Source organism: Teleopsis dalmanni, chromosome 2, assembly GCF_002237135.1.
Source record: "Teleopsis dalmanni isolate 2A chromosome 2, ASM223713v2, whole genome shotgun sequence".
Lineage (NCBI taxonomy): Eukaryota > Metazoa > Arthropoda > Insecta > Diptera > Diopsidae > Teleopsis > Teleopsis dalmanni.
The window spans coordinates 21,920,890-21,933,887 of record NC_051847.1 but is presented as its reverse complement, the minus strand read 5'-3'; the positions used below and the strand labels follow the sequence as shown (position 1 = coordinate 21,933,887).

At 25.6% G+C, this 12,998-nt stretch overlaps 1 protein-coding gene across 1 annotated transcript in view; it reads left to right on the top strand.

Annotated features, from left to right (window-relative positions):
• Positions 1–1,492, top strand: part of LOC119674097 — a gene marked incomplete at its 5' end in the record, with an annotated part of 4,169 nt that extends 2,677 nt beyond the window's left edge. Inside the window, 1 exon segment of the mRNA XM_038085222.1 lies at positions 1,310–1,492. Within this exon segment, the coding sequence (XP_037941150.1) occupies positions 1,310–1,492 (183 nt within the window).
• Between the last annotated feature and the right edge of the window lie 11,506 nt (positions 1,493–12,998).

The window sequence follows — 12,998 nt, the reverse complement described above, 5'->3', positions numbered from 1 at the left end:
ATAAATATTGATGAAGATTAAGAATTTTGCGTTTTATTTATTTATGACCGGAAACTTTTCGGTCACAATGTATGAACTATATTAACCTTTCTTCGTCCATTTATTGCAATATATCATAATTATTCAACCTTTGTGGTAATTTGCTCTTTAAAGTTCATGTTTATATCTAAATTTGTATATAATTTTAACTTCGTGACTTTTTACTGTCGCAAATTTGTTTTACTGCGTTGCAAAGCCACCTCGACAAGATATTTAACATCACCCACGCAGCGTAATTGACATGCTTCAACATTTGGTATGATTGAGAGGAAGGGTTTTATTGTTCTGCACGCAACTGGGAATAAAGTGTGTTGCTTGCTCTCCTTTATATGGTATTTGTGTTTTTGTAGTTGTTGCTGTTAATGTTGCTGTTGCTCCTACTAGTGCTGGTGCTGGTGCTGCTGTTTCTACTCGGTATTGTTGATGATGTTCTATGGTTTGTTTTTAATAAAAACGATTATAATTCGATTGTAGAAATTACTCACTTATGCCTGATGAGTTGATTGTCTGTGTATTCTGTTGTTGTTATTATCCTGTTTAATCATTTGCAATTGTGCATATTAATGTAGGCTGGTGTTGTTTTAATACTGCCATGTTGTCACAGCATTATTTGTTATTTGGCTTTTGCATTCCACTATTGAATTTAATTTCATTAATTAATTAAATATATACATTTCTGTTAAGATATTTATATTGGTAAAACACTTAAGTGGGTGTTATAAAACAAAATAATAACAAATTAAACACTTGTAGTAGTACAGTGTATACACTAAAAAGATGGATTGTGTTAGTTTAAGGCAATTTACTAAAGCGAAAATTTAGTAAGAATTTGAAAAAGAAAGTAAATAAGGATTAACTATATTTAACTCAAAAAAACAAATAGTCTTAAGAACAACTTATGTCTTCCGCAAAAATTACAAATTTTGTAAAGTACACTTTAGCTTTATTTATTTTAATTATACGTTATAATTCTGTGAAATATTTAGTCATAAAATAAAGATTATAATCAAGTTTACAGCTCGATAAAATATATTGAATCAAAATTACTTTTAAGGAAAATGTATGAATATATACATTTGGAAAACTCTAATTTTTTTTCTTATCACATTGGTTGTATCATTTCTAGAACCTTAGTAGAAAGAAAAAATATGTGGAAAATATGTCCTTGATTTTGCCTTGAATACTACTACATAAAAGGCTTTGTTCTTCTTGTTAAATTTGTACACCTTTCTTATATTCTTGAATATTTTCGTATATTCTTCGAAAAAAGATACTGATAACACAAGCTTCATCAATACCAGATCCAGTGGTAAGATTTAGGGTACATAAAGGTGTTCCCTCTCTTTGCAAGAAGGGAAAAATTTCATCCCAATGGATTATTGTAAATGTTTTAGCTCCTTTTTCTCTAACAGCAATTTGTTTTCTCTGCATAGTGGTGAAATTTGTAGCATAATCGATCCGTTTGAACCAAAAAGTTCCAATGTTGCAATAAAGAGAAGGTCTAAATATTTTTTTAAATTTTTATATTTCAATATTATATAGATTAAAATTCTATAAAAACATAGCTTAATAAAAAAATCAAAAATTATTATTGTATTTTGCATTAGACGAAAACATGATTTGTTTCGTAAAACTGTCTTTATATAAGATGATTCCACAAAAGTCTTTTCCATTTTAAGATAAATTCACTATATCGTTTTTATTTAGTAATATTTCTCAATTTAACAATTTTAATTTCATTATATATAATAACAAAGTTTATGTGCTAAATGCCTATACATATTTGAATAAGGTTTAAAATTTAATCAAAGAGTATATCAAAATATTTATAATAAAATTCCTTTGTAAGAAAGAGATTATTTTAGATATTAAATTGAGGAATTTCAAAATTATGTCCAATCCCATCAGGCGTCAGTTATTTAAATAATGTTCTGCTGCATTAGTGCATTGGCGCATTGCTTCATTGCCAAGTTTGCTATCAGATGCGCATCTTGCAAGGACTTTTAGAAACATTTTTATTTGGTTTAGTGATAGTTATCGCATTCTATTGATTCACATTTTAGAAATATAAAAAACAGAAGTTAAGCAAATATTTGCTGAGTTTTCTTTTTCAATTTAAAGGTGGCCAGGTAATAGTTCTTGAAATGCGGAAAAAAAATCATTTTGCATGAATATATAAATGTCTTATATATATATTAAATGTCTTTTCTTTAAATCTTTTAAGATATCTTAAATGATTATTGTTTTCATGTTAATTCATATGACATGTTTTCATATAAGATTATATATAATTAAGAAATTTTATTTTAACAAAATTATAAAGTCACTCTGTAGAAAGTATTTTATTCCATTTGAGAATTAAGTTTATATCCAAGCTTTACTTCAAACAGTATCTGTTTACATTGAAACACTATAGTGAAGTATCGATATATGATACAAACAGTTAATAAAATATGATGAAATATTTTCTGTTTGCAATGGAAATCTCTTTATTCTGCATGTTAGATATTGCCCCATTTATTTTAATAAAAAAAAGTTATAATATAATTTATATATAATTTAAAATTATATAATATTATTTTATACAATATTATTGAAACAAAAAAAGATTATTTCAAATATTATATTTTTACTTGAAGTTAAATAATTTATTAAGTTATGTTGATTATCTTAAAAAGATTTATAGTTTTTATATAATTTTTTTTAATTTTCGAGCAACTTTTAATATAGTAGTAACTCCCTCAAAAGTGATTTTTTCTTTATTTTTGATTTGTTTTTTCACAGATTAAAGTTTTACAAATATATATTACGTTTATGTACAACAAAGTAAATCTTTTTCAAAAATTTTTAAAATATATTTGAAATATTTTCGATTCCATTATTTTCTTTTTTTCATAACATTAGAGATTTTTTATCAAACAGAAGTTTTGTTATAGTAAATTTTATAAAAGTTATATTAGGTTAAGGTCAAAATATTATTCCAACCTTTTTAAAAGTAAAAATGCGCAAAACGAACAAAAATCGAATATCTTAGTAATGCATTGCATGTATTCCAATGGTTAATTCAATATTTTTCTCTTCTGTAACAAAACAAAAAAAAAACAAAAATATCGCAATATCTTTCCACTTCTACCATAAGCAAAAATAGATATAAAAAAAAAAAATTTAATTTCTTTCATAAATGTATCTCAAGGGTAAAGTAAGAAAACTATGCGGTATGTGGTTGTGGCAATAAGTAACAATAAACTTAATTGGCAGCAATACACCAAACGTTTGGAACAGTTCTATAATGTGAAAAAATATCATAAAAAATAACAAAAAATAATTTATTTGATGGATTGCGTAGACAAAAAAGAAAAATGAATAATAAATTCTTCAAATATCAGACGATATAGACGATAGTGTAAAAATAGTAAAATTTGGTCATGTATTGCTGACTGTACAAAAAGTTATCAATATAAATTTCAAAAGAAATATATGTATATTTATAACTTTATGGAAAAACTTTATATAATAAATTTAAATATATACAAAAAATTATATATAAATACTATCAATATCATTTACTAACGTAGTTAAATCAGATATTCAAAATATTTTAAAGTTCAAATTGATAAATCAAATTTGAACCGTTCAGAAAAAATCAATCACAAGGATGAGACAGCAGTATAAAGTAAACGAAATTGTTTGTAACATAAACTTCTTAATTTTTTGTAGATACACCTAAAATAAAAATAAACTGCATAGCGAATTTGATACTTACCTACATATATGCTTATAAGCATATTTATACTTTATAATAGTAACAAAACTAATTAAAGATGCTGCAGGAATAGTGTGTTTACGCGTATTTCCATGGATGATTCCAAGCTAATTTAGACTGAAATATATTTTCAGTCTATATAGTCCATAAAATTTGAGGCATTCAATTATCATAACACTTTGCATATTTTTAATTGAATTGATTTGATACCGAAAACATGCATATAATTAAATGGGATTTTTAATAATTTTTCCCAAAATTTTTGTAAACAATTTTTTAATTATATTAATTATTTATTTCATATACGCAATAGTATCTTTTAATATTGCAAAAGAAACAAATTTTTCTTCTATAACGCACGGTTTTTCTGCTTTTTCAAAAAGAATTCTTATTTCCCTAACAAATATATTTTGAAATATTAAGAACTGTTGAATAGGTTTTGTGAGTACAATTCTGTATGATACCCAGTATCTAGGGGAATATTGAAAATGGAATCCATATGAGACCCAAAAATAACAAAAAGTCTTTTACGATTAAATGAAAATCAATTCAACTTATGAATAAATAATGCCGAATTCACAGAGTGGAGATTACAGATTAAAATAGCTATAAAGATATATTGAAATCAATTAGCTTTCCAGAGTTGATCAGAATCAAATTTGACAATATTTCTGTATGCTATGTATTTCGTACTTACAAAGTTTTTTATATTATAATACCTTATGTAATATTAATATGAATATATTTCTCTAATCTATATACGATTTCAAATCTGTTCTAAAATTAATTAAATTTAAAAAATTTTTTTTTAAATTAAAACACAATTACCTGACATATCTTTCATTTTTAAACAATTAAAAACATTTTAATACGTACATATATATAAAATAATCTCTTTTTATATATCTAATACTAAAAGTTTGTAAACGAACCGATTACCCCTTCTGCAGATAAATTTACAAAAACCTTTTAAAGGATCTTTCATTGTACACAAATACCATTTTGTGTTTACCTTTTGTTTTATATTTTAGTTTTTTTTATTTCTTCGTTTTGTTACCTTAAGTGAGCCCTTTGTTGTGGAGACATTAATACTTTTTTATTGTTAGAAATTTACGAGTTTGTTCTTTGGTCATTACAAACTCACAATAAATACCCATATTGTCATTGTCCTGTGCTGCTGCTGCTGCTGCTGCTCCACCTTAAAACACAATATGACAGCAGAATTATTAAATGCTGCCTTTTGACATTGCGTTCAAACGATGCCTTAAGCCAATGATGTTGCGCTGCTTGTTTGCATTGTTTTGGCTTTCAAGTGTGAGTGTGAGTGTTAGTGTTTGTAGTTAAAGTGTTGTCACAAATTAATACGTAAAACATTTTTATGCAAAATATAACATCCGTCTGTCAAAATATTTTAACATTTTAGAAAATGCATAAGTATTTTAAATATTAATCAGTATAAAGCTCTATTTTTAACTCTGAAAATAGTTCAATACATTGCATTTTCACTGTTAAGTTAAGTTCAAGAATAAATCTGTGAGACGCTCCATATAGTCAGCTTATAAGAATGTCGTGGGTTCTTAAATACTGCGAATGCCTCTTAGTTCTCTTTAGTTCTTATTACAATATATATTTTTCTTCTAAAGATTGAGCCTTCTATACATACTAAGGACTGTTGCAACAGATACATTCTATATTCAAAAATTAACCAAATCTTCACTGAGGATCTCATCTGCATATTAAGTGAGAATTTTATAATTCTTCAAATTATGGCATAGACCGCAAAAATTAGCAGGTCGCATTTCTAGTCGCTCTATATGCATATGCATATCTATCGAACAATGTTGTTTTTAACTTTATTTTATATAAAATGAAACATACTCGTATATTAACATATTTTTTATAACTCCGCGGTTAAAACTGTTCTTATGACTAAAGTAATTCTAAATATTGTTATTTGTTTTCTCTTGGTTTTTTTTCTTATTAATATATATTTTTTTCATATATAAAATTGCTTAGCATAGTTTGGCAAACGCGCTTATGAATTTAGCAGCTGCGAAATTTTATCAAATCGACAAGTAATATGACGGCGGAAGCAACAAAAAGTTTTTCAATATCAGTGAATATAATTTATAATTTGCACTAATAATCTTAATTATAAAATATAGAATACAGAATATATTTTAGTAAAAAAAAAAATTTAAATAACTTATTGAAATAATTAAAAAATTAATTGTCCGATTTAATGGTTATACTTACTATTGTAAAATATAAAAATAAAAAAAAATTTTTTTTTCCTTATAATAAAAGTAAAAATTCTGTTTATTAAAAAAAAAAATTATAACTACTATATACTATTTTCTAAAAATATTAAAATAAATACTTGTTTAATAATTGTTATAAAAAAAAATAAAAATATTATTTTTTAACAGGAAAGATCTACTTGTCTATAAATTAATACGTATAAATAAATAAATATTGTGTATGAAGCAAAAAAATTGTAAATTATAATTATTAATTATTCAATTAAAAACCAATGTAAATTAAAATAAACGCGGGCTAAATGCAAACAAATTGTTTTGGGATATATATAAAACATATAATATAATCATAAAAACAGAAAATAAAATTTTAACAAAATTACAATAAAAATTATTTAAAAAAATACTCTGAAACTTATAGAATAAGTCCACAAGTTCTTTATTACTGTCGTTAAAGGTTATAAAATTACAAATACTGAATCATAAATGTTAGTTTATAATAAATAAATAATAAGTGTCATTTAAAAATAAAAATAAATAATGAATTATAAATAATGAAGGTGTGAAAAAACAAAATGAAGACTAATAGTGGTTATTGATTTTATAAGATATTAGAGGATCTCTTAATTTTAAATACTTTACTTCCAGAAATGATGCTTCGATCTGAGCAAAACAAAAATTCTTGGAAGGGTGTATTTTCAATTTTCATCGAAATAGATCCTCAGAAAGAGTTAAAAAAAAACTCTCCGAAGAAATATATAAATAACTAAAGTCGTAGACCACTTCAGTTCATTATATTCTACTACATATCCTTTCATTTGATGCCTTATGTTTTTTGTATTTGAATTTTAATCTAATAATTTTTATTTTGATTTTTTCTATATTTTTAATTTCTGTATTGAGAGTTATCATCAGGATTACGATACGTCCTTCTTTTTGTTCTATCATCTATATTGTACAATAGTGTATAAAGAGGGGGACGTATCATAACCGTAATGATGACTCTCAAGGAGAGTCGAAATATAGAGTATATTAAACGTTTAATTATTTAACAAGAAGGAACTTACAGCCGGATTAAAAATATAGAAAAAATCATTTTAAACCATTTAAAATTTTATATTTTTGTTTCTAAGTTCATTTCCAAGTTCATTTGACTTCTTCTTCAGGCCGGAGTATGATTATTACAACAGAAAAAGTGAACTCATAACTACTTTAAAACTAATTATCTTATTCGAATTTAATTACGTGAGCTCAATCTTTATAGCTAATTTTTTTATTAACTAAATGTTATAACTGAACGCAAAACCTCATTTTTGCGACTTTTAATCCTTTTTATTTGTTTAATGATTTTCTTTATGCCAAACTTTATGACCAAGTGTAAAATAAGCATTATTTGATATAAATAATATAGCGAGCAGCCAATTTTCATGGAAATGTTGTGGCCGATCCTTGTCGAATCATTTTAAGGAACGCTGTTGTTGGTGTTAACTGTTACTATTTCTTCTGCTTCTGCTGCTGCCAACCATTGGTTTTGATGTTATTGTTGTGGTGCAATCAACCGTTTAACGTTGATTCAATAAACCCTACAATCCTGATATTAAACCAAACAAAACCGAACGGAATTAAGCTAAAATAAACTAGTCAAAACGATGAGGTCAATGTAATAGAGTCAAAGTGCACTGTACTTCAAGCCACAATGATATTCCGTAGGTTAACACAATATATTTCGTTAATGTCCCAATATAATTCTTCGCTACTAACTTAGCGAAAGTACGTTTAAAGATTACAAAAATAAGTTGTTACGCACAAAATAAGGCAAATTTTATTTAAGATATTTACTGCAGAAGCTGTTGCTAAAATTGTTAGAATTGTTTTTGTTACCACCAAATAGGAACGCTGTTTCTGCTGGTTTCTGTAGTGTTGCTATCACTGTTAATGTCACAATCATTTACGAGTTTCATAAATTTATCGCTCTGCTCCTATATTCACAAAATTGTCACTCTTTGTATATTTGTATATCTATAAATGCGGACATATACAATCCGATATATATACATATTTATTCATTTTGATGTGTTTTTTATTGTTTGTATATAAAATGTACGATTTTCGATTGCTTAGGGTGGGTTTTACGGGTTTTTTGGCGAACTAGGCATCATTGTGTTCGAATTTATCTGCCTCAACTTATCACTTTTGTACAATTTGCGATTAATAGTGACAAGAGATTTGGTTTTGCTCTTTTATTCTGCTAATGCGATTTATAGAAGAAAGATACATATTAAAGCTTACGAATTTTAGTCAAAAGATTATTTAAATAAAATGTGTGTATATACGTATGATATTATATACATTATATTTAGGTATGAATATATACACGTCATCAAACATGCAAATAATTTAATGAAGTGAAAAATATTCAAAATCCAATTTATGAATTATTAGCTTAATAATTTTATATAAACGTCTTTAAATAATTACGTATATGAATTGATTGCATTTTTGATTATTAAATTTTAATTGGATCTAAAATGTATATTAGTCAATCTTTCCACAAGTTTCATTTTTAACTTGTTTTTCTATATATGAAATGTAGATTATTATGTTGAAGCTATTAGAGCCATTGCACTTGAGCACTTTTACTCTTTCTTAACTCGAGGTATTTTCAAAACCCCTCTTTACGCCTTGACTGGATTATTGTTTATAAAATGATTTGTATTAATTTTATTTGACTTACTTTGTTTAATAATTTATTGTTCGAATGATCAAATTTTATTAATATATAGTCAAAATATTGGTAACAATAAAATATGTCAATTAATATAATTTAAAAAATTACGTATTATTAACATAGACCATTTAGCCCATTCCAAAATAATCTACTTTAATTTAGAAATAGGATCATTCATTTAATTAATATTCATTTGAATAATATGAGTTATAACATAATTAGAGATAACTTAATCATATATTTGCAGTTGCTTAAGCCAACAGAAACTTATTAGGGAAAAAGTATTCCTTTTTAACGCCTCTCGATCACTTTTTATGAGGTTATGTTAAGTCAATTTAAGTTTTAAATTCTTATGCAGCTAAAAAAATACCCATATAAGTCAACAGCCGTTGACTTTAAAGGCATTATACAATTTTCATATATTACTGATTCTTCTATTATTTTTTAGTTTTTCCAGCCACGAGTAATTTTCAAAGACCATGAAAATGTTGCCATTGCCATTATTTATTTGAAGTACCGATATGGCACTAATATATGTCAATTCAAAGTGGGAAATAAAATTAATCAATCGTCTGCAATTGTTACATGTTTGCGTTATTACTCTGCCATCTATTGTAGATTTATGATATATAAGTATATATGTAAATGTTTTTATTATAAACTATATATTGTATTGTAGATGTACTTAATTTCGAGGAATTGCGAGTATTGGTTAACGTGTTGTTAAGTGAATATTGCCAAAGTCAATGTGCCTTTCTGCCCTTCAAGTGTGGCCAATACAAAATTTACTTTGCATGTTGAATACTAATTTCAAGTTGTGACAAATAATGAATTGAATGACTTTTTGTTAAAATTTAGTTAAAATTGGCAACTATCGCTTTACGGTGACATTAAATGCTTCAGTTAATACAGTTTTTGTTTGCCAATAGGCCTTAAACACATTTTACTGATTTGCATTTAAATTGCTTGCACGTCTGTTTTTCGCAGAACAGTCATAAATTAATTTAAATGTGTTTATTATAAATATAAAAATATAAAAATAAGTCATAATATTGATTCCTAATTGTCACCATCTATTTGTATTATTTTTTATTAATTAAAGTTATTGTTTGGTGATGTAATTATTATTAATATTCCTAAAAGATATTAATATTTTTGTGATTCTATCTTTCTAGCTAGACATATGTTCTCTGATATTAATATATAAAATGTTAAAAATATATTGAGGACAAAATAGATATCATATTAATAACTTAAAGACCTGTTGAGATTTTACTTTTATATTAAATATTTGCGTTTTATCGCAATAGGTTATTTCAAAAAAACATTTAAATTCAATGAAGTACATCCTATACCTCACGTTGTAAATAAAATTAGACTTTAAATATTGTAAATATTAAGTTATTTTTAGTAACCAAAGTAAACTAATTTCTTTTAATTCCCATAAGCAGACTTTAAGTCCTATAAACAAACCGGAGTAATACGAATTTCACAGCTTAAATATAAGTTTTTCTTTATCCGATTAATTTTTCTTTTGTTAAAAATTTAAAAATCCTTCAACATCTAAAGGTTTCCAACGCCATAAATTCCAATTTTGTAACAAATTTATTTATAAAACTTTTATTGTTAATTAAATATATAAAGAGTTTATTCGCTTTTTTGATAATAATACCAATAAACTTAAAATTGAAAAAACAAACAAAGAACGCTAACTATGGCATCACTTTCAAATATTATTAACTAAATTTTCTCTTTCTAATCTGCTACATTCCAAGTATATCACTTAGATACATTCTTTCCCTCCTTGTTGAGCACTTGGCTTAATATTTACCACCAGGTAAGCCAGTAATTAATGGATAAACAAACATTTTGACCAAGTTTGGATAAACGTAAATAATAATTACAGTTGATGATGTTTTTATACGTACGTATTGCAGCTATAACTTGCTACAGTGTATTAATAGGAATACATATCTACAATACTATAGACATGTACTTACATATACATATATATATATCGCTACTTCCTATCAATAAGTATTACATGCTTATACTTGTACGTGAGTTGAATGTATCTTTCATTTAATTAAAACAACAGCAAAAAAAGTATATACAAACATCAAACCGAAACTAATCTTAGCTAAATTTTGAATTCTCTTTAATGTACGAGTAATAATAAAGTTAAATAATAGCAAATATAAGAAAGAAATGAATATTTAGAATAAAAAATTAAAGTATTATAATATCTTATGATTTTAATAATTTCGTAGTTATATCTAACCATCTAACCACAAGAAATGACAACTTTATTTTCTTATTTTCGTCAATCCAATACAAAATAATTTTATCTCATTTTATATTGTTTTATAAAAACTTCCATATATAAAAAAATCAATAATACAATGTAAGCTTAATGAAATCCTATTTATTTTTTTCTTTTACATACTTACGTATACAACAAATTAAAATTCAAATACATTAAATCAGATTGTATGTATGAATATGTACAGTACGTAAGTTGCTAAAGTTTCGAAAATTGAACGATAAAATCAAAAGACGTTTACAATGAAATACATTTTATTAAATAAAAAAATTATTGAAAAAAGCTTAAAGTCCATAAAAAATCTATAAAAAATTTTATGTGCAGACAATAAGAGTTAAATCATAAAGTGGGTAATCAATAAAATTTAATAGTGATTTACTGAAAATAAAAACTAAAAGGTGAAATAAAATCATAAGGACTCCCAAAAAGTTTAATTATAAAATACTAAAAGTTCTTAATATCCATTAATAAAACATTATACTATACTTAATTTGAAAGATATATGAAGTTATATATACAAATATATTACTCGTACAAAAAAGTAATTACACCTCAAATATTCTAAATATTAAGGATTAAAAGATTAAAAGTTTAAGCTCACTTTTGATATAAAACTTGTTATTCTTCTTGAGTAGTGTAGCGAGAAGTTTAGTTGTAAAACGACTCTTATACGCTATTTCGCACTGTCGCCACCAAAAACCCATCAACCAAGCACAGAAAGATTATTTTCCCTGATGACTGTCATGTCCATTTTAAACGATTTCGGTTTTAATTTTGCTAAATAAGTATAACAAAAGTTATTCACTAATATATGATTACCATTATTCTTTTACATTTAACATTTATCCCAAAATGATTTGAACTCTTCTAAGTTATGTACGCCATATCCACAAAAGTGTAAACAATTTCTCTCATGCCCTTATTAAAACTTAGTAATTTTAATTTTATATGTAGTACTTTCAGAATTTCCATTAAATTAACTATATTAAATTCTGCCAATTGTTTAATATAAAAATCTACAATGGACTTAACTATTTGTCTGGAGACAGCCCGGTAAACATTTCCCATTATGAATATAATCGCATGCATATTTACGAAGCAATAACATTAATTAAAATTTGATTTATAATTTTAATAGAATCTTATTTTGATAAAATAATTTATACTTAAAGATAACGGTTTATACCGACCAGTTATTAGCTACTTTTAACGATTAGTGTCCAAGATTCTTAAAAAAACAAAAATTTATTAATTTGTCCTATTCGAATACTGGGCAATACTTTCCGGAAGACGGATATACAATCCAGTGCTGTCTGTTCTCAAATCTTCATATGATATCACGAATATTGGAATTAAGAACATTGTCTGTTTTATCTATTGAACAAAGTAATTTCCCAAGGCCGGAATAGATATTATTTTGGTGCAGCAAGTACATCACTTCCCCTATATCCTTCAAAAAAATGTTGTACAAAAATGGACCAATGTATGAAAGTTAAGTGAACTGCGTCTTCTTGTGAGATGGAACACTTCTGGATACATTGACTGTCCTTTAAAGCAACTTTGTTTAATGCGGGCCTTATTTAGTGTTGTATATCAAATGGATTTAGTGCTCTCTTAAGCTTATCACTTCACCTCCTTCCTCTCTTTCTTTTTTCTGCTTCCATGTACTTCTCTTTTTTCATCATCTCCATATCTATTGTTTAAAATAGATTCTAAGTCCTGTTGTATCAATAAGATGTAGTATAGAACCTACTTTACAGAGTTTTATTGCCTCTTCCGTAAGAATATATATTCCCAGGATCCTATTCTGTGTGTGCATTAGCGTAGGGCATGCTAACAGCACATGTGTTGTCGACTCTTCATTCTTTTCATTGAATCTACAGTTTG